This window comes from Dryobates pubescens, unplaced genomic scaffold, assembly GCF_014839835.1.
Source record: "Dryobates pubescens isolate bDryPub1 unplaced genomic scaffold, bDryPub1.pri scaffold_34A_arrow_ctg1, whole genome shotgun sequence".
NCBI lineage: Eukaryota > Metazoa > Chordata > Aves > Piciformes > Picidae > Dryobates > Dryobates pubescens.
Window position 1 is genome coordinate 167,849 of NW_026530771.1, and position 23,236 is coordinate 191,084.

The 23,236-nt window shown below is 47.7% G+C and overlaps 1 protein-coding gene across 1 annotated transcript; it reads right to left on the reverse strand.

Annotated features, from left to right (window-relative positions):
* Nucleotides 1-1,311: 1,311 nt before the first annotated feature.
* On the reverse strand, nt 1,312-6,933 carry LOC128899719 (olfactory receptor 14A16-like). Its single transcript, XM_054179401.1, has 2 exons — nt 6,043-6,933; nt 1,312-1,368 (listed from the first exon to the last, which is right to left on the reverse strand). The coding sequence occupies exons 1-2, from the start codon at nt 6,931-6,933 to the stop codon at nt 1,312-1,314; spliced, it is 948 nt and encodes a 315-aa protein (XP_054035376.1).
* Nucleotides 6,934-23,236: the final 16,303 nt, after the last annotated feature.

Genomic DNA, 23,236 nt, shown 5'->3' on the forward strand with positions numbered 1-23,236 from the left:
GTTTATAAGTCCATGGATGATATTCTAATTGCAAAGCAAAGTTACATCCTAAGACAATACACTCTGAGTTTCAACCCATGTCAGCAAGCAGAGGGTTAAAAACAACACCATGCCAGACCTTGCAACTTCTTGATCAGTGGCAATTCACTTGGAAGCCACAGCCCGGCAGCCAGCAGAGTCTTTACAAGGTGTCACTGCTACCCACCTCATTGGCACGAGACTTTTGCTAGATCATATCAGCAAATTCAACTTCCTGATAAGGCTTTGCAATTAAGTCAGGATTTAGCAATCAAACAGTGGTCAAGAATCCAGGACAATAACTCTGATCCTGTGTTTTTCACTACTCAGAGGAGTTTAACAGGGCCATTTGGTTCCTTTGTTGATATCTTACATAAGACATTCAGATGACTCATGATATGAAGGTAAAAATGCTGGATATTCTGACATTTGACAATGCTAATGAAGAAACTAAACAGGTTTTCAGCATTTTACCAACAGGTGCCACTGTCTCATGACTGCAGAACGAATGAAGCATCAACAAACAGCAATGTTATCTAGCCACAGCCATAGAAGCAGTCCTGAAACCACCAGTATGACCACCGCGCAAGGGAAACAACCTGGGTGGAAAACATTGTGCTTCTGGGAAACCTGGGTACCTTAAATCAAATTGCCTGACTGCTGGACAGACTCAGAAGTGCTGTGCTCACTGTCACAGACCTAATCATATTACTCCAGATTGTCGTAGGCAGGGAAACTGCTCCCGCACCACAAGTACACCCCACACGATGACACCAAACCAGGGTGCTAGGACCGACCCCCTCGCAGCCACCTCTGGCAGCACAGAGTGGACCTGGCAACAGCAGTGGATGTCACTCTTGAGTCCACAAATGTTGTCGAGTCCCATCAGCACGGTCCTCTGGGTCACAGACCCTGTGCTCTGTTAATTGGCAGATCGTGTACCTCTAGACAGGGCATCATTACAATTCCTGGTTCAATAGATTCTGATTATGACTGGGCTATGAAAATTATGCTCTATACCATTACCTCTCCTGTTAGCACTCCTGTTGGGACAGAAATTGTTCAGCTAATATCATTTGAGTCCCAAGTGCCTAAACTTCTAACAGGATCCTAGGGCAAAGGCTTGGGTTCCACCGATATGCCTAATATCTCATTGGCCCTAGAAATCCAAAAGGGAAAACTGGAACAGATTGTATCTGTCAGACACCCTTGTGGACAAATTATACAATTTTCAATGATTGTGGATACTGGAGACAATCTCATCATTATGCCTCGTCATAAATGGAATGGTCACTAGCCATTGCTCATGGCAAACTCTGGAGTCATGGGTTTAAAAGGTATCCAAACAACCTGGGTTAGCAAAGAGACAGTGTAATTAGCTTTTAACGATGGCAAATCAATCACCGTAAGACCGTACGTGTTAACCCTTCCAGTTGCTCTAATGGGCTGAGATGCCTTAAGTCAGCTAGGAGCAAAACTCATTACTGATCCTTTTCTGTAGCGGCTACTGGTCAGCAACCAACCCTCACATTAAAATGGAAAACAGATAATCCAGTATGGGTGGAGCAGTGGTTGCTCAGACAAGATAGTCTGCAAGTTAAGACCCTAATACAGAAACAATTGCAACTAGGGCACACCTTGCTAGCCACCCTCAACCCACCCCCCTTGTCTGGTATGACTCTAGTCTACCAAAGCTCTGCTCTGATTTAAAGCAACAGTGCTAATTTCATCATTTCTGATTGTAATGTAGCTCAGCGATTTGTTATTTAGAGTTTTGCTAAGTCTTCCTAGTAAACATAATGAATAGTAAGCATTTGGTATTTACAGGTACTTAGTACATAGTAATTGCAGCAAGGTATACCTACTTAGTAATGAGTTCAAATTGCAAAGCTTTTGGTTTGAACCTTCTTAGTTGTGTGCCTCGGCATTGCAAAGGAGCTCCATGCAATATAGTTAAGGTGTGTAGTAAATAGGTATTAATTTTTAAAAGTGTTCCCTAGCTAATGCAACATCTTTCTATTTTCTTCTTAGACAAAAACAGAAAATGCAAAAAATACAAAAAAATACAAAAAATAGTAAGAAAACCACACACAAAAATTTTTTAAAATATACATAACAAAACAAAAAATTATAATTTAGACAAAAAAAACAAATAAAAATTAACAAAATAAAAAATCTTGATACAAAAAATAAAGCACAAAATAACAAAATAATAACTAATAATAATAAGTTAAAAAAAAAGAAAAAATTAAAATAAAAACAACTCAACAAAATAATCATAATAATAAAAAAAAAATTAAAAAAGAAAAACAAAAATGTAAGGATTACTAGCAAAAAAATAACTATTAACAAAACCCATTAGGATTATTAGCAAAAAAATAAAGGATTATTAAGATTGGGACTACTAGATTAAAACAAAAAAATATTAACAAAAATATTAACATGCAAAATAAAGAAGAAATAAAAAAGTTTTAAAAATAAAAAGAAAAAAACAATTAAAAATTATGACAAACTAAAAAATATTTTTTAAAGTTTAAAAAGTAGCTTATTTTTTAAAAAATAAAAATAATTTTTAAATCATTGAAAATAATTAAAAACTATTTTAAAATTTCATTTAAAATAGCATTAAAAATAAAAATTAAAATAGAAAGGATATAAACATTTAAAAATTAAAACAAAAATGTAAAAAATAATGAAAAATAACATTAAAATTAGATTGAAAAATAAAAATAGTAAAAATTAATTTTTTAAATTAACAAAAATTAAATTCAAATTTTGTATTAAAAATAAAATTAAATTTTTAAAAGTAAATTAAAAATTAAATAAATACTAAAAAAATAAATTTAAATAAATAATTAAAATAAAAATAATTTAAAAAAAAGTTTAAAAAATATGAAGAAAAAATAACCAATTAAAAAAGGAGTATATTTTATAGGTAAGGGTTTTAGTGATATCAGCAAGAGATAACTAACTGCTTGTCAACTGCAATCATCGCAATAAACAGCACCAGAAGAATCAAGACTATGAAGGAACAGCATTTCTCATGCAGTCCAACATCGATCACAATAACTGTTATGATAATCTGAGATCAAAAGCATCAATCAGAAGAATGTACCAAAAAGCCCCATCTGAACTGGGACTGAATATTATGAGTGTTTGATTGTTGTGTGATTGGAGAAAATGTTCATACGGGTTTCTGTGTCACCTCAGCAGCTTGCCATAATTTTAATCAGTTAAAGGGGAAGTCAAAATTAATTTTAACCCAACATGTATTCTTATTTTAGGTTAAAACCAACAACAACAAAAAAAGGGGGTGGGGGGGTATAATTTAGGTATGTGTGGAGTGAGAAACGTTCAGTTCTCCCCCCCACCAAATCCACAGCTAACTCAGTCAGGGAAGCAAAATGGAAGGGCTTTATTTACAAGCAGAATGAACTGCAATGACCATATACACAGCATGCAGTATTTACAGTATATACAAAAATATACAGGAAAGAACATAACACAGAAAAACTGCCCCCACCCAATAGAGGAGGGTTCTCCCAAAACCCCTTTCCCCCTTCCTCCCTTTTTTCCCAAAAAGTGTTAGAGAAAAATGTAATTATTAAGGGAAATTCTGTTAGTTCCAAGCATATGCTAAGGGAAGAAAAGAATTAGTTTCTTATCTCATTAATCCAAGGCCAGCAGCAAGCACAGAAGAAAGTAAAACAGCTGTCCAGACCGAGACTGAAACAGACTCAGACTGACTGCACAGAACAAAACCTTAAAGTTACATTCAACTGATCTACCAATGAAATTCAGTTAGAATTATCTTTGTTTTCCTTTTTACACCCAAACATTCAGCCAGAGTGTTCAGTAACTGTCTCTTCTGAAAGGCATAGCCTAAAACTGTCACAGGCAGGCAGAGGGCAAAGGCTTTGTGGCATCCCTGCTGAGAGGGGATCCTCAGCACTGCCCTGAAGATCTGCACATAGGACACCACCATGAACACAAAACAGACAAAACTGAGCAGACACCAACTTGCTTAAGACCCAGGGGAAAGCTCCTGGGAGCAAGCTCCTTGTAGCTGTTGTCTCTGCCATGCCATCTGCCACTGCAGAAGAGCCTAGCTCCACCACCACTCCAGGCAGGTGCTGTCTGCCTTGAGACTGCCCTGTGCCTGCCCTTCATCAGGCCAGAGAGGCCCAGCTGCCTCCAGCTTGCCACACAGCTCCTGTGCTGTGGGCCCTAAGCCCTTCATGAGAGAATTTCTCTGCACTTCTCCAGGTTCTCCACCCTCTTTTAGAAATGGGAACCTCACCATCTGATGTGGCTTCCATCATGACTCCCATGCCCCCCTCCCAGGGACACTGCCCAGCTGGTCACAGCCTGTCCAGAGGCATGAGGTTGTTCTGCCCCAGTGCAGACCTTGCCTGCCTTGGCCTTGTCAAACTTCAGGAGGCCTTTGATGGCCAAATCCACTCACGTGTGGAGGTCCCTGTGGACTGGCATCCCAGCATGACAGCATTTAAGGTTAGAGGGCCAGTGCCTCAAACAAGTTAACAGTGTGGGGGAGTGCAGGAACCTACAGGCATAGAATGGAAACTGTTCCATGGAGTTGCCACCCAAGGGGGTAAATACCACAGGAACCTCAGCAATACCATCAGAAGGTATAACCCCAGAAGTGCAAGGCCAGGAGGGTCAGATGTTCTTTGGGGAGTGTATTACAACAGTAACAGAGAAGATCTTGAGTGAAGCAAAGGATGTGGTCAGTGCTGGCTGGGATACCCTGTGAGAAAGCTCTGCACTTGCTGGGAATTAGTTCTATAATCAGGGAGAGTCCAAGAGCCTTCCCTAATTGGAAGCTATGAAGTGCAAGGGAGGACAGCAGCAGTCAGGCTGGAAGGGACTTCAGGAGGTGTCTCAACCAACCTCCAGCTCTAAGCAGCATCACAGCAGATTCCTCAGGGTGTGAGACAAACAGGTAGTGGTCACTTCCTGGGGCAGAGCTCCTGCACACTCTCTGGAAAACAGCTTCCAGGGTTTGATTATTCTCCTGTTGGAAAACTTTCTCTCTCTCTGTAGCCTGAACCTCATCAGTTTCAGACCATTGTCTATTGTCCAAGTGTCCTGAACAATGGACAAGAGCCTGACACATCCTTCCCAGGATCAGAGCCCAGCAACCTCTATTGGGAGTCTACCTCTTAACCTCTGCACACAGAACTGCACTGCAGCTTCAGAGAAAGTTCTCAGGAAGGAGCTCAGAGAAACAAACCTTGAAGGGTCCTTGATTGTGTTGAAAACACAGGGAAGAGTGCTCCTCATGTCTGGAATTTCTGGGTCACAGCAGACAGAGCAGTGCTGAATCAGAAATGGACCGGAGAAAAACATTGGACTCTGAGTAGGTGCAGTCTGCAATGGGAGAGGGATGAGGTATGAAGGCATGAGGAGACCTCCTGTTCTGATGGCAGTGCTGCTCTGGAGCACAGCTCTGTCCCACAAGCAGCCCTGGCCTGTCCCTACCTGCAGTCCCAACACTGCCACACAGCAGCACAGTGCCCAAGCTGCCAGAGCACTCAGGCCTTGCCCCAGCACAGAGGCTCAGCAGGAGAGGGTGGAAGGGAAGAAAGAGCAGCTGAGGACAGCCCAAGTTCTGGGGCTCCCTGGTGCAGCTACTGTGCTGGGACTCTGCCCTTCCACTTCTGCACACAGGCACTGCCCTGCAGCTCCACAGAACCCTTGGAACAAAGAACTCAGAGAAAAAACTCCCTGCAGGGTCCTTTCTTGTGTTGAACACCCAGGGAGCACAGCTCCTCATGTCTGCAGCCTCTGGGTCACACCAGACAGGACAACACTGAACCAGAAGTGGTCTGAAGAAAGACATTTGTGTGGGAACAACATTCTCACAAGGGGAAGAGCACCAGCAGCAGCCAGAACTCCAGCAGCCAGGCTGTGCCTGCACTGAGTGACATCAAAACTGCTCTGCAGGAGAAGATGGAGAGTTCATTGCTTCTGAAACCATCCAGGGATCAGTTTGCTCAGGGCAGCCTTGAGCTCCTGGTTCCTCAGGCTGTAGATGAGAGGGTTCACTGCTGGAGGCACCGCCGAGTACAGAACCGACACCACCAGATTCAGCAATGGGGAAGAGATGGAGGAAGGTTTCAGGTGGGCAAATATGGCAGTGCTGACAAATGAGGAGACCACAGCCAGGTGAGGGAGGCAGGTGGCAAAGGCTTTGTGGCGTCCCTGCTGAGAGGGGATCCTCAGCACTGCCCTGAAGATCTGCACATAGGACACCAGAATCAACACAAAACAGATAAAGAATAAACAGGCACTGAACACAATAAGCCAAAGTTCTGTGAGGTAGGATGTAGAGCAGGACAGCTTGAGGATCTGGGGGATTTCACAGAATAACTGGTACACAGCATTGCCTCGGCAGAGGGGCAGGGAAAATGTATTGGCTGTGTGCAGCAGAGCATAGAGAAAGCCACAGACCCAGAGAGCTGCTGCCAGGTGGAGACAAACTCTGCTGCCCAGGAGGGTCTCATAGTGCAGGGGTCTGCAGATGGCAACATAGCGATCGTAGGACATGGTGGTGAGGAGAAAATACTCTGCTGACATTAGGAATGCTATAAAGAAGAGCTGGAGAACACATCCTGTGTAGGAGATGTCCCTGGTGTCCATCAGGGAATTGGCCATGGATTTGGGCACAGTGGTGGAGATGGCACCCAGGTCAGTGAGGGCGAGGTTGAGGAGGAAGAAGTACATGGGGGTGTGGAGGTGGTGGTCCCAGGCTATGGTGGTAATGATGAGGCCATTGCCCAGCAGGGCAGTCAGGTAGATGGCCAGGAAGAGGCAGAAGTGCAGGAGCTGCAGCTGCCTTGTGCTTGTGAACGGTAGGAGGAGGAAGTGGGTAATGGAGCTGCTGTTGGCCATCTGCCACCTCTGGCCATGGAGACCTGTGCAAGGAAGGAAAGGCAGTAACAAGTTAGGGCACACTTCTCTCAGGATCATCATAACCTCCCTCCCAGAGCTGCATGAGGAATGAATCAGTCATTCCACATCCCTACCAACCAGTGGGGTTGGAGGTGAAGCCTTCTCCTTCCCCAGCTCTGCTCACTGCTGCTCACAGGATGGACTGAAGAGCGTTGATCATCCTTCTGTGAGCACACTCCAGGAGCCTTCAGCTGAGCATCAGCTGCTGAGATGGAGATGCCTCCAGGAGCTAGAGCTGCAGTGTCCTGCACCCACAGCCTCACTGTGTCAATGACTGCAGTGACTCCTCCTATAGTGAACTCTCAGTCACCGTCCCAGTCCTGGCCACCTTGAAGCTCTCTTTGCCTTCCTCATCTCCCTGAGATCCTCAGGCAGTGTCCTCAGCTCTGCTGTGCTGTGCAGAGGAGCTGCTCCTGGCCAGAGCTGCCTCCTGCAGCACTGCCTGCTTGCCAGCAGCTCCCTCCAGTCCAGGAGCCTGGCCCAGGTCAGCAGCAGTGGACCAGCCCAAGGCATTTAAAGGAGCTCTCTGGTGGCTTTGGAGCCAAGTCCATGAACCTCAGAGACTGAGAAGCTGATGAAACCTCTCCAGAAGTCAAAGTCAGATTCAAACTCTGAAGTTTCTTCTACTCTTAATGGGTCCCAGTGAAGCATACTGGGAAAGGGTCCCCAGGGTCTGGTTAGAGCAGAAGGAGACAGTGGATGCAAGGGAAGCATCACTGGAGGCACTGAAGCATCTCCAGGCTGTGGTGAGAGCAGAGAACTGAGGCAGTGCTGACAGGTCAGGACAAGCAGCTAAAGGTGGATCTGCTGCTGAGCAAACCTGGAGGGGTTTCACTAATCCAAAGGGCCAAGCCCTGACCCCCAGCCCCTGGCAAGGCAGATCCTGTCCCTCACCTGTGGCTCTGGGCTCTGCTGGGGGCAGTGGGTAGTGAGGATGAGCAGTGAGCAGGGTAGGACCTTGTCAGGTTTTGATGTGGTTTGCTTGCAAAGAGACAACTCCTGCTGAAAAGGAATGAAATGTACCTTTAAAAATCATTTTTATCAGATGCTTTGTGCAATAAAAACCTCTCCAATTAGCTGCAGAAACCTTGGCAAGAATTAGATGTTCAGCAGTATTTAATGAGCCCCATGGAGTAGTTGGGGCTGATTACATCATCCTTAGGTACTGCCAGGAGACTCTGCCAAGGTACTGCCAAGAAGCCTCTCCAGAAGTCCAAGGCAGAAGCAAACTCCAAAGTACCTTGAAGCACTGATTGGCCTCACTGAGGCTTGTTATTGACAAAGGCTCCCCAGGGACTCGTTAGAGCAGCTTGTTAGAGGCCAGGATTTCAGGGAGACAAAGGCAAAGTAGAAGGCAGGAAAACTTGCCTTTGGTCTAGGAAGCAGAAAGGCCAAGCCCTGACCACTGCCCTTGGAACACAAGAACCTCAAAGCCTCAAAGCCAAGTTTCTCCTCCCAGGCCTTGGTGGCAGAGGCAACTGCCAGAGTCAAGGGGACAAAGACCTTGGTCCTGTTGGGCTTCCCAGCCTTGCCAGAGCCCTTGGCCATCCCTACTGTATCCTCTCCTACACTGTCCCCTGCCTGCAGCTCTTTCCCTTCAGGCTGCTGACACCAATCTTGCTTCCCCAGCCAGCTCTCCCCCTGCCATTTCCATCCCTTCCCTGAGCTGTCTCAGCTCTCCCTGCCATTTCCTGACACCCCTGGATGGCCTGATGCATAGCGGCTCTGCCTAGATGTCCTGATGTTTCATGTGCCCATCAAGCTACAAACAGTTCACCTTTACACTCTCAGTGCAGATGCACTTGGGCTACATCAATTCTGGCAGCCTTCTCTACCTGCTCATTTTTTTGGTGTTCTTCAGGAGCACAGCTCCCAAGCACAAGGGCATCCCCAGGCTTACCTTCAGAGCTATGTTTCCTACCCAAGCAGCAAGGTCCTACCACAATGAAGCAGGCCAGATGGACTTCCCCCTGCATTGCCAATTGATCTTCTTCCACTGCCACCATCCAAGAACCTGTGTAAAGATAAAGTCCTGGACAGTTTTCTCTCTCAGCAGTCTCTATAGCCATTTGGATACTTTCACTGCTGCAAGCTGGGTGCTGAGAGGAGAGCTGCTTCTGTACCCATTACCTCTGAAGCAGCTCCAGATCCTTCCTAGGCTGCTATCTTGGGTTTAAGGAATGGGACAGGTGCTCTGCAACCCTTCTCTAAAGCTGTTCAAGAAAGCCTTCCACACAGGACTGGAGGAAATGGAAGTTTAAATGAAAGTACTCTTCATAACTCCATCCTACAGTACAGAGCATAGAAAAGACACAAAATCCATAGTCCACCTCAGCAGAGGCTCTCCAAAGGCTTCCTCAGGCCAAAGCTTCCCACAGCCTTCCTCCAAACAGAGCCAAACACCCAGGCTGCAAATGCCCCCTCCTGCACCATGCCTCTTTGGCTCTGCCCCATCCCTGAGTGATGCAGCTCCAAATTCTGCCTGCCAGCTCCAGGCTGAGCCAGACCAGGCCACTCTGGACTCCAATTGGCAGCATTGCCATGGCCGAACCTGGCCTCACTCCCCTGCACCAAACCCCATTAAAGCTCTGTGAACATCCCAGGAGCAGAGAAGGAGGAAAAGAGAAGAACAAAGAGAAATGTCCATTTGTATAGAGATGCAGGGCTTATGGGAATGAAACAACAAAAGATTGCACTTTCCAGTCCACCTCCTGGACCTATCTACCCTCTGGAGGCCTCTACTCTATGGTTTAAGACATCCCAGTGCCTTAAACCCACAACAGCTGCTAAGATCTCCTTCTCAGTTGGTGTGTAGTGGGCTTCTGATCCTCCATATCCTCTACTCCAAAATCCCAATGGCTGACCTGGGATTTCACCTGATGTCTTCTTCCAGAGACTCCAAGTGAGACTATGCTCCCTGGCTGCACTGCAGACGACATTGTGCACCAATGGTCCTGTTTGGATAGGCCCAAGTGATCCTGCACAGCTCTCTCTTGCTTGATCTGTTCAAAGCCTTGTTGCTCACTGCCCCACTCAGAATGATTCTTCTTCCAGGTCACTCGATAGAGAGGGCTCACAAGTGACTGTATGTGGTGGGTTGAAATTCCCCCCCCCAAACATTAACCTTGCCAGACCAGCTCAGTTGGAAGAGAATGGAAGCTGTATTTACAAGCAAGAACTACACTCTACAGTGGAATGCAATGAATGTGTGCAACATATACAGGAGTTACAATATTATACAGAGATTTACAATTAGCAGACAACACAAAAACCTCCCTGGTCAGAGACCTGTTCCACTGCCCCCCTCCCCCTTTCCCACAAGAGAGAAAGGAGCAGAGAGAAAAGCAAAGGGTTAGACTTAACTAAACAACACAGCCAAGCCAAGGTCAGCCAGAAGCAGATTAGTCTCTGCTGAGTGTAGCAAGCAGAGAGATCAGAAAAGAGAAAGAATTGTTTAGGTACAGCCTGGTTCATGTCAGATATTTCTCCAATGAATTTGTTTAGAATCATCTTTAGTTTTCCTTTTTTGATACCCAAGAGTGATTTATTTCTATTTTTCCACTTTTCTGCTCAAAATCTGTAACTGAATTTTAAAGGCATAGCCTCAAACCACCACAGCAGGTCCAGCTCAGTCTGATTTGCTACCAGTAGCACATGGAGATAGAGTTCCTGTTGTGTGTGAAAAGAACCTACTGGGGACAGCTCTCCATGCTCCCTGGCTGCAGTGTAGAGGATATTTTGCACCAATGGTGCCATTCAGATAGGCCCAAGTGCCACTGCACAGCTCCCTCCTCTTTGATCTGCTCAAAGCCTTGTTGCTCACTGCCCCACTCACAATGATTCTGCTTTCAGGTCACTCGATAGAGAGGGCTCACAAGCTGACTGCAGCCTGGGACATGCATTCTGCACAGCCCCCCAAGGCCTAGGACAGACTGTGTCTCCTTCTTGTTGGATGGTGGAGACATGGTTGCTATCCTGTTGACCATGTCCATAGGTACACGACAGCATCCAGCCTGACATTTTATTGCCAGGAACTGAATTTCCTCTGCAGGTTCTTTGACCTTGCTTTTCTTTATGGCAAATTCAGCCTTCAGAAGTATCTGAATAATTTTTTTCTCCCTTCTCCAACACTTCTTCTGCCCTGTGGCCCCACACAATGATGCCATGGATGTACTGGAGATGTTCAGGGCCATCAGCCTTCCCAGTGCAGTCTGGATTAGTCCATGACAAATGGTGGAGCTCTGCTTCCACCGCTGGGGCAGTTGATTCCAGGTGTATTGCACACCCCTCCATGTGAGAGCAAATTGTGGCCTGCACTCTGCTACCAATGGAGAAGGCAGCATTGGCAATGTTGATTGTAGAGAACCTCTTGGCTGCCTTTGACTCCAGCTCATCCTGGAGCTCCAGCATGTCTGGCACAGCAGCACTCAGTGGTGGTGTCACTTCATTCAGGCTTCAATAGTCCACTGTTAATCTCCACCCTCTGTCAGGTTTCTGCACTGCCAGCTGGGGACTGTTGAAAGGCAAATGTGTCTTGCTGGTCACTCCCTGGATCTCCAGCTGGTGAATCAGCTCATGAATGGAACCCAGGGAATCGCAGTTTGTGTGATATTGCTGCCAGTGCACAGTCCTGGTAGCAGCTGGCAGCTTTCTCAACCTGCCAGCAGTCCCACAAGGAAGGGATTCTCTGCAAGGCCAGGCAGGGCAGACAGCTCTCTGATCTTCTCTGTGTTCACCATGGCCACACCAAAAGCCCATCGAGAGCCCTTTGGGTCCTTGAAGTACCCTCTCTTGAGGTAATCTCTACCTATATCTGATCTGTTTTTCCCACTTGTTCCCTGTCAGGCTCACATCAGCTTCTAGTACAGACAGCTCCTGGCAGCCTCCTGTCACTCCAGAAATCTAGATGGATCCAGTGCCTTTGTGTCCTGATGGCATCAATGTGCACTGTGCCCTGTGTCTACCAACACCTTATATTTCCATGGCTTTGATGTGCCAGGCCTTCAAACCCACACAGTCCAATACACTCTGTCATCCCTCTCCTTCTCCAGCTGAGGGCAGGGACCCTCTACTCCTTGTCTTCATCAGAGTATTCACTATCTGATCTGGGTGGTACCTGGCCAGAGGTCCCCTCATCAGGATCAAGAGGTGCAACTTCAGTTCTATTCCTCCTTAGAGATCGTGGATTACTCTCTTGGCTTTCTACAGCAGCTACCTTTGCTGCCTGCTTAGATGATCCCTTTTTAACTGTTGTTTTCCCTCTCAGTTCATGCACCTGAGCTTCCAATTTATAAGTGGCTTCACCATCCCACTTCCTCCTGTCCTCCCCCTCGTCACACAGGAAAAACCAGAGTACTCCACATGGTGTGCATCTGGGGCTCCCTTTCCCTCTGACTGAGGCAGGAGGGGATGGATTTCTTGGAGTACACCTGGTAGATGAGGCACTGGCTTGTGGAATGAGTTGGTACAGAGGTTATCCTCCAAATTCTGGAGCCAGGCTGACACTGTCTCCACAGACTGTGTGTCCTCATCCAATAGTACATCAATGCTAGGCTGTTTGAATATGATGCTGGAGCACCTGGATCACTTTCCTCCACATGGGCCCGTGTGCATGGGACATCCTCTGGATCTGTGGAGACACTTTGATCATCTAAATCACTATAGATAACTTCCAACACTGCTAATTCTCTTAAGTATTGGATTCCTTCATCTGCAGTGTTCCACTTCCCTGGAGAACTCATAAGGTCCTCCTTGCATGGGTACCTGGCCCTCACACTTAGCAGGAGTCATCTCCAGAGGCTGCATATGCCTGTCTCCTTTGCAATGCCTTTCTCAATGCCTCTGTTTCTAGCAATGGGTCCCAATTGTTGGGCCTCTTTCCCTTCCAGCAGTTGGCTGGCAGCCCCATTATCCCAGCACCGGAGCAGCCAAGCAGCAATCCGCTCTCTGGCTGGCGACTATAATCCTTGCCTATGTCTCTCAGTTCTGCTGAGGTTAAGGACCAAGTAGTCTCTGCTTCTTGTTTAATCTCACTCACTTCCTCTGATTTCCAACTTGATGGACCAGCCTCTTAATCATAATCTTCCTCATCTCTTATCAGTTGATGAGAGGGACCTGTTGACCTCCTTGTCCACTGCTTCTTTTTACAACTGGGGCAATCTCTCTGGTTGCTGTTTGGGTCCCCATCTCTACCATGGTGTCCTCAGGTAGTGTTTGGGTGCCTGCCTCAGCCATAGTCCTCACAGAGTACTGAACTGTGGCTCAGTAAGCACAGGCCAGGCCCCAGTAGAGTGCAAGAAGTTGTTGGTTCTCACTGGGATAAGCGAGGCACCCTTCCATCAGATGGCGAGTCAGTTTAGTAGGATCGCTCGCCTCTTCTGGGGTAAAGTCCCAGGCTATGGGAGGTGATAATGCGCCTAGGAACCTGCCCAAGTCCTTCCACACACCCTGCCACCCAGGGACTGACCGCTTTCAAAGCAAACTTCAATATACCCCACACAAAGGCTGTCTCTTTTCATGCCATGATGGAACCAAATTCCACAGAACCTGCAACATGCCAGTGATGTTGCTTAGCAGTCCTAGAGAGCTGCGGTAGGATGAGAGGGGGCTTAGCTCTCCCTCCTCCACAGAGTAAGAAACCACAGCTAACTCAGTCGAAGAGCAAAAGCTATATATTTACAAGCATATATGGAAAGCAGGTTATATATAACACAATATATACAGGTATTTACAATATATACACAGAAATACACAGCAAAGACAAATAACACAACAAAAATCCCTCCCCGAGGGAGGGATCCCCTCCTTGGAACCCCCTCTCTCCCTCCCTACCTCCCTTTTTCCTCAAAAAGGGGGTTAGAAAGAGAGAAAGGCAAGTTACTAAGGAAAAGAGTTGTTAGCAAGCTTCAAAAGCCCATGCAGGATTAGTGTTTGCTTATCTGAAGGCCAACTCCAGCAGTTCGCAGAAGAAGCAGGCAGGGAGAACAGGCTGAAACACCAAAATCCCCAACTCCCAAACCGAACTGAACTGAGGAAAAAAAAAATTTCCAACTGCTCTACAATCTAAAGCTGCATTTTTGTTTATCAACCAATGAAATTCATTTAGAATATCAGAATGTTTTGGTTCTAGTACCGAAAACATTAGCCAGTGTGTTCCAGCAGTGTTGGATCTTAAAGGCACAGCCTCAAACGACCACAGTCCACCCCTTTCTAAACAATTTCATTGGCTGTTCGTACTGTCCATCCAATCCAGAACAATATTTACAGTTTGTAAGTCAAGTTCATAGTCCATTCCGGCTATACTCAGATGTAGATGATTCAGAAGTCCAAGAAAATCCAAAATCAAGAAAATGGAAAACAGTTTGTCTCTCCGCAGACGAAGCGAATAAAAGGGAAACAAGAACACAGGGACTCTCAGTTGACTCAGGGCTCTCAGGGTTCTCAGGGTTCATGCACCATAGATTCCTCAGGGACTCTTCCTTTGGATGTGTTGTAGCTGTACAACAGTCTGAAATTAAACTCTTTCAGCTAAAGTTAAATCTCTTTGTGGAATACACTGAATTTCACCATTCTCTTGCATTACCCAATAAGTGTGACCCGGACCTTCTGCTGAAACCACCCCTCGGACAGGTTTAGCCTCTCCTGAGTGTGAAAATACCCAAACAGTTTTACCTAACAAATTCTTTTCTCTAACAACAGGAACTCTATCACCTTCTACTTTCTGTATCAGATCTGAATGTGCCGGTCCAGCTCGGTTCACTGAACCCTTACTATTCACCAGCCAGGTTGCTTGTGCTAAATGTTTCTCCCAGTTTTTCAAAGATCCACCTCCCATGGCTTTGAGAGTGGTCTTCAACAAACCGTTGTAGCGTTCAATCTTCCCTGCAGCTGGTGCATAGTAAGGAATATGGAAAATCCACTCAATACCGTGCTCTTTTGCCCAGCTCTTTACAAGGTTGTTCTTGAAGTGAGTTCCATTGTCTGACTCAATCCTCTCTGGAGTTCCGTGTCTCCACAGGATCTGTCTCTCCAGACCGAGAATGGTGTTGCATGCAGTTGCATGTGGAACTGCATAAGTTTCCAGCCATCCAGTGTTTGCCTCTACCATAGTAAGCACATATTGCTTACCAGAACGAGAACGTAGTGATGTAGTCAATCTGCCAAGCTTCACCATATCTGTACTTGGACCATCTGTCACCATACCACAAGGGCTTAATTCGCTTTGCCTGCTTAATATCAGCACAAATGTCACAGTCATGGATAACTTGGGTGATGGCATCCATGGAAATGTCTATGGATCTGTCACGAGCCCACTGGTATGTTGCATCTCTGCCTTGATGTCCTGATGAATCATGAGCCCACCAAGCTAAGAATATCTCACCTCAGTGTTTCCAGTTGAGATCAAGTTCAGAGTCCTTGTCTACTTGAGAAACTCTTGCAGCTAAATCTGCCTGATGGTTGTGTTGCTGTTCCTCAGTAGCTTTGCTCTTAGGAATGTGAGCATCAATGTGTCTCACTTTCACTGGAATTCTCTCGATTCGATCAGCAATGTCTTGCCACAGGTCGGCTGCCCAGATGGGTTTTCCTTTCCTCTGCCAGCCATTCTTTTTCCAGTTCTTTAGCCAACCCCATAGAGCATTGGCTACCATCCATGAGTCGGTGTAGAGATACAGCTTTGGCCATCTCTCACGTTCAGCTACGTCGAGAGCTAGCTGGACAGCTTTTACCTCTGCAAACTGACCGGATTCTCCTTCTCCATCCTTCGCCTCTGCAACTCGGCGTGTTGGACTCCACACTGCAGACTTCCACCTTCGCTTGTTCCCGACAAGACGACAGGAACCGTCTGTGGACAAAGCATATTTCTTCTCATCATCTGAAAGGTCATTGTAAGGAGGAGCTTCCTTTCTAATATGGATTAGAAATAGCCCCAGAGAAGGTGCAGCACCAAGCACCTTGCAAATATTTGGGACTAAAAATCTTAGATCAAGCAATGCAGCCACAAATGATACAAATACAGCAATCTGTGACCAGCCTTAATGATTTGCAGAAATTACTTGGAGCCATAAACTGGATAAGACCCTTCCTAGGTCCTTTATTTGACTTACTGAAGGGACACCCTGATCTTTTGTCTCCTCGATGCTTGACTGCAAAAGCACAACCTGCACTGAAGCAAGTGGAGCTCACCATTGCCATGGGAACAAGCCCATCCCAGTGCAAACTGGTTCCCTGTTGGTTTGGAACTGGATGTTCTGGTGTATCCCATCCTAAGTCAGAAAAGTACCACAGCATCAGGTAGGAGCTATTCCATATGCCCTGGGATGGAGCAAACCCTGCACACAGGGAAGAAGGCCAACTGCATCTGGGCTGTGGCACGACGATTGTGGCCACCCAAACACAGGAGTTGTCCTCCCCATGAACTCAGCACTGCTGTGGCCACATCTGGATGCTTAGTGCCTGGCTTTGGGAATGTCCAGACTGAAGGAATGGAGAGGAATTGCAGAGACTGCAGAAGAGATCTGCCAGGATGGGGGTTGACATATCTGTGGAGAGGCTGAGGGACCTGGGCTGCTTCAGCCTACTGAATGGAGGCTCAGGGCACTGCCAGAGCAGTGTGCACATGGCTGAAGGGTGGTTTCAGAGAGGATGGAGCTCTTCTGAGAAATGGGAAGAGACCAAAACCTTCACAAAGAGCAGCGTGGAAGGTTCAGAGTGGAGATGAGGCCAAAGAAATGTCCCTCAAAGGCTGGAGCTGCTATGCATGAGGCCATCCAGAGGTGTCAGGAAATGGCAGGGAGAGCTGAGACAGCTCAGGGAAGGGATGGAAATGGCAGGGGGAGAGCTGGGAGGGGAAGAAAGATTGGTGTCAGCAGCCTGAAGGGAAAGAGCTGCAGGCATGGGACAGCATAGGAGAGGCTGCAGTAGGGATGGCCAAGGGCTCTGGCAAGGCTGAGAGGCCCAACAGGACCAAGGTCTTTGTCCCCTTGGCTCTGGCACTTGCCTCTGCCACCAAGGCCTGTGAGGAGAAAACTTGGCTTTGAGGCTTTGAGGTTCTTCTGTTCCAAGGGCAGTGTCAGGGCTTGGCCTTTCTGCTTCCTAGACCAAAGGCAAGTTTTTCTCCCCTGCACTTTGCCTTTGTCTCCCTGCAATCCTGGCCTCTAACAAGCTGCTCTAACGAGTCCCTGGGGAGCCTTTGTCAGTAACAAGCCTCAGTGAGGCCAATCAGTGCTTCAAGGTACTTTGGAGTTTGCTTCTGACTTGGACTTCTTGAGAGGCTTCTTGGCAGTACCTTGGCAGAGTCTCCTGGCAGTACCTAAGGATGATGTCATCAACCCCAAATACTCCATGGGGCTCATTAAATACTGCTGAACCTCTAATTATTTCCAAGGTTTCTGCAGCTAATTGGAGAGGTTTTTATTGCACAAAGCATCTGATAAAAAGCATTTTTAAAGGTACAGTTCATTCCTTTTCGGCAGCAAACCACAGCAAAACCTGTCAAGGTCCCACCCTGGTCACTGCTCACCCCCACTTCCCCCAGCAGAGCCCTGAGCCACAGGTGAGGGACAGGATCTGCCTTGCCAGGAGATGGGGGTCAGGGCTTGGCCCTTTGCATCAATGGAACCCCTCCAGATTTCCTCAGCAGCAGAGCCACCTTTAGCTGCTTGTCCTGACCTGTCAGCACTGCCTCAGTTCTCTGCTCTCACCACAGCCTAGTGATGTTTCAGTGCCTCCAGTAGTGCTTCCCTTGCATCCATTGTCTCCTTCTACTCTAACCAGACACTGGGGACCCTTTCCCAGTATGGTTTACTGGGACCCATTAACAGTAGGAGAAACTTCAGAGTTTGGAGCTGACTTCAACTTCTGGAGAGCTTTCATCAGCTTCTCATTCTCTGAGGTTCATGGACTTGGCACCAAAGCCACCAGAGGGCTCCTTTAAAATACCTGGGCTGGTTCTGTTGTGCTGAGCCAGGCCAGGCTCCTGGGCTGGAAGGTGCTGCTGGCAAGCCATTTGCATTGCAGAGAGACAGCTCTGGCCAGGAGCAGCTCCTCTGCACAGCACAGCAGGGCTGAGGACACTGCCAGAGGATCTCAGAGAGATGAGGAAGGCAGAGACAGCTTCAAAGTGGCGAGGACTGGGCGGGTGACTGAGAGCTCACTGGAGGAGAAGTCACTGCAGTCACTGACACAGTGAGGCTGTGGGTGCAGGACACTGCAGCTCTAGCTCCTGGAGGCATCTCCATCTTGGCAGCTGACACTCAGCTGAAGGCTCCTGTAGTGTGCACACAGAAGGATGACCAAAGCTCTTCAGTTCCATCCTGTGAGCAGCAGTGAGAAGAGCTGGGGAAGAAGAAGGCTTCACCCCAAGACCCTCTGCCTTTCTCTCTTCCCTTCACTGTCTCTGCAGCACTGCAGGCTTGCTCCCTGTTTCTCCACCTCTCCATGGGTGTGGTGGTTTTAGGCAATGCCTTTAAAATTTAGGTACAGATTTTGAGGAGAAAAGTAGCAACAAAATAAATAGATCACTCTTGGTGTGAAAAGGAAAAGAAAAGATTATTCTAAACAAATTCATTGGATAAATATCTGGACTCAGAGGAGCTGTGCCATAACAATTCTCTCTCTCCTCTTCTGATCTCAGCTGTTTTGCTTTGCTGGGGAGAGATACCTGCTTTGGCTGCCCTTGGCTAAGTCTAACCCACTGCTTTTTTTCTCTCTCCACTCCTCCTTTCTCTCTTAGAACAGGGGGTAGGGGTCAGGGGCAGAGGAACACCTTCCCTGGTCTCTGACCAGGGGGGTTTCATGTCATTTGCTAATTGTAAATACCTGTCTAATATTGTCTCTCCTGGATGTTTTGTACCTGTTCATTACATTCCACTGTAGAGTGTAGCTCTTGCTTGTCAATACAGCTTCATTTGCTTCTAACTGAGCTGCTCTGGCAAAGCTAATGCTGGGGGAAATTTCAACCCACCACAATGGGACTCTTGTTCCCTGGGATTGGGCTGTTGGTCACTTTCTGTTCTGATGCCAGAGGAATCTTCATGGCAATTCTGTGTCCCTGCTGCATTTGAAGCTGTGATGAACTCTGCCATGGGTTGGTAGTGATGGGACTGAGCTGATCCATTCCTCCTGAAGCTCAGAGGCTGAGAGAAGTGTGCCCTAACTTGTCACTGCCTCTCCCTCCTTGCACAGGTCTCCATGGCCAGAAGCAGCAGATGTCCAACAGCAGCTCCATCACCCACTTCCTCCTCCTGCCATTCCCAGGCACAAGGCAGCTGCAGCTCCTGCACTTCTGCCTCTTCCTGGCCATCTACCTGGCTGCCCTGCTGGGCAATGGCCTCATCATCACCACCATAGGCCTGGGACCACCACCTCCACACCCCATGTACTTCTTCCTCCTCAACCTTGCCGTGCTTGACCTGGGTGCAATCTCCACCACGGTGCCCAAAGTCCATGGCCAATTCCTGAGGGACACCAGGGACATTTCCTATGCAGGATGTGCTGCACAAGTCTTTTTTATCCTCTTTTGCTTGGCACGGAGTATTTTATCCTCACCACCATGTCCTACGATCGCTACGTTGCCATCTGCAGACCCCTGCACTATGAGACCCTCCTGGGCAGCAGAGTTTGTCTCCACCTGGCAGCAGCTGTCTGGAGCTGTGGCTTTCTCTATGGTCTGCTGCACACAGCCAATACATTTTCCCTGCCCCTCTGCCAGGGCAATGCTGTGGAGCAGTTCTTCTGTGAAGTGCCCCAGATCCTCAAGCTCTCCTGCTCCACAGCCTACCTCAGGAACTTTGGCTCCTTGTGGTCACTTTCTGTTTAGTCTTTGTCTGTTTGTGTTGATTGTGGTGTCCTATGTGCAGATCTTCAGGGCAGTGCTGAGGATGCCCTCTCAGCAGGGACGCCACAAAGCCTTTGCCACGTGCCTCCCTCACCTGGCTGTGGTCTCCCTGTTTACCAGCACTGGCTCATTGCCTACCTGAAGTCCTCCTCCTAATTCCTCCCCATCCCTGGATGTGGTTGTGTCAGTTCTGTACTCGTGGTACCTCCAGCAGTGAACCCTCTCATCTACAGCCTGAGGAACCGGGAGCTCAAGGATGCCCTCAGCAAACTGATCCTGGATGCTTTCAGTAAGCAATAAAACTCTTTGTCTTCTGCTGCAGAGCAGTTTGTGGTGTCACTCAATGCAGGCCCAGCTCGGCTGCTTGAGTTCTGGCTGCTGCTGGGGCTGTTCCCCTTGTGGGAATGTTGTTGCCACACAAATGTCTTTCTTCAGACCATTTCTGGTTCAGTGTTGTCCTGCCTGGTGTGACCCAGAGGCTGCAGACATGAGGAGCTGTGCTCCCTGTGTGTTCAATATAATAAAGGACCCTGCAGGTAGTTGATTCTCTGAGTTCCTTTCTCCAAGGCTTCTGTGGAGCTGCAGGGTAGTGCCTGTGTGCAGAGGTGGAGGGGCAGAGTCCCAGCACAGCAGCAGTGCCAGGGAGCCCCAGAGCTTGGGCTGTCCTCAGCTGCTCTTTCTTGCCTTCCACCCTCTCCTGCTGAGCCTCTGTGCTGGGGCAAGGCCTGAGTGCTCTGGCAGCTTGGGCATTGTGCTGCTGTGTGGCAGTGCTGGGACTGCAGGCAGGGAGAGTCCAGGGCTGCTTGTGGGACAGAGCTGTGCTCCAGAGCAGCACTGCCATTAGAACAGGAGGTCTCCTCATGCCTTCATCCCCCAACCCCCTCCCATTACACACTGCACCTACTCAAAGTCCAAACATGATTCAGTCCAAACATGGTTCCTTTAACCCCTCCCAGTACAGATGTGGTCTCATCCCTGTACAAACTGGATCACACTATCCTCTAGCACTGCAGCCTGGGTCCCATCCCAGCACAGAATCTATCCCCTGGTTCCCTTCCCAGTACTGAATTCATCCATCCCAGTGCAAACTGCACACCCTCATGCCCTCCCAGTGCACTCCTGACCCTGTTCTAGTACAAGCTGCATTCCCTGGGCTCATTCCAGTACATTCTGGTCCCTGCACAGCAGAATTTGGGATCCTTTTAACTCCTCCCAGTACAGACCTGGTCACATCTCAGTACAAACTGCATCTCCTGAATTCCTCCCAGCTCAGATGTGGTCTTATCCCAGGACAAACTGCATCACTTTGCCATCTCCCATACAGTTTCCTCTGCCAGTACAAAGTGCATCCCTTAGACCCCTTCCCAGCTCCATCTGCACCTAGCACAGCACAAAGTGGATATCCTGATCCCAGTGTATCTGTCGCCTGATCCTGGTCCAAATGGGATCCCATTGCCATCTCCCAGCACAGTCTGAGTCTCATCCCAGTACAAAGTGCATCTCCTGAAACCCTGATTCCATCCCAGGACAGACCAGGACCCATCCCTGGCTTGGATGAACAATGCTCTGCTGGATACAGCCCTGCCTGCGTGAAAGGGACCAAAGAGTGGTGCTCAGTGAAGTTAAATCCAGCTAGTGGCAGTTCACAAGTGGTGTTCCTCAGGGCTCAGTGTTGGGACCACTTCTGTTTAATAACTTTATTGATGACCTTGGTGAAGACACAGAGTGTGTCAGCAGTGAGTCAGCAGATCACACCAAGTTAGATGGCAGAGGGTAGGGAGGCTCTGCAGAAGGACTTGGGTAGTTTGGATCCATGGCCAACGTTACCAGGAGGAGCTTCATCAAAGCCAAGTGCCAGGTCCTGCACCTGAGTCACAACAACCCCAAGCAATGCTCCAGAGGCAGTGTAGCTGGAAAGAGGTTGGCAGAAAGGGACCTGGGGGTTCTGATGGACAAGCAGCTGAATAGGAGCCAGCAGGGAGCCCAGGTTGCCAAGAAAATCAAAGGCATCCTTGCTGCGATTAAGAGATGGGACTCAGCCTGATGCAGGCCAGGTGTCCACTTTATTATGCAATAACCTTCTTTATAAAAGCTAGAACAACGCAGAAGCAGCTTATGACTGGAACCAGGGATTCTGTTATACCAATCTGCTATATGTGAAGTCTTACTCTTTCAGGTCATAATAACCATTCGTAATCAGGTATCTGCCCTCCTCCAACTACACTGCTGCACTGTGTTCCCATAGTTCACAAGCCATCAAGGTCAACACTGTCTCCTCTTATCAGTCCAGCAGTGCTTGGAGCTTGGCTCTGCAAGGTTCAACCCTTCATTTCCCCCTTCTGTTATATAACAAGAATCCCCTTAACAAAGCAATTAAGCATTACAATAAACAAGGTAAAAAAAGGTAGCAAAAAGAATAAAGCAGTAAAAACATACAGAATTGTTCTAAGGAAACTGCAAATCCAGAGAGAAAGTCCCCAATTACCAAGCAATTTAAAAGATTAAGGCAATTTATGGTTCCCAGCAATTTCTGGACATCATGAAGAGTTTTCACATGTACATTGATTTGCAAAGGCTGTGGAACAATTGTTTGGGTCTGAATCCTCCACCCTAAATATTTCCAAGGTGGTACATTCTGAATTTCCTCAGATGCTACACAAAACCCCACTTGAGTCACAGTGGATACAGCAAGGGCTACGGCTTTGTCCATGAGCTCAGGGCTTTGTGCTGCCACTAGGATGTCATCCATGTAATGATATATCAGAGCATCAGGAAATGTCTCTCCAACAGGACTGAGAATTTTGGCTACATACCACTGACAAATTGTAGGACTATTTTTCTTTCCTTCTGGAAGCACAACCCAATGATATCTCTGCAAAGGTTGTTGCAGGTTGACATTTGGAACTGAAAAAGCAAATTTAAGAGCATCATTTGGTTGTAAAGGAATGCTAAAGCAGCAATCTTTTAGGTCCATAACAGTTAAATGCCAATATCATGGGATCATTGTGGGTGAGGGTAGCCCTGGTTGGAGGCTGCCCATATCTTCCATAATGTCATTAATCTTTCTGGGATCACGGAGCAAGCGCCACTTGCCTGTTTGTTTTTTGATGACCAAAATAGGAGAGTTCCATGGACTCGTGGAGGGTACAATGTGCCCTTTTCCTAATTGCTCTGTGACTAGTTCTTGGAGTGCACGAAGCTTTTCCAATGGTAGGGGCCATTGATCCACCCAGACAGGGGGATTTGTTTTCCAAGTTAACTGAAGGGTGTCATGCACCGCAATGGCCCCCTCTAAAAATGGGTGTTCATGGTCACTCCCTGTGGGAACACCAGTTACGAGTGGTGTGAGCAATCTGGCAATGCAGGCCTAAGAGCCTGACATGGTGGTAGGCCATGCCCAGCACAAGG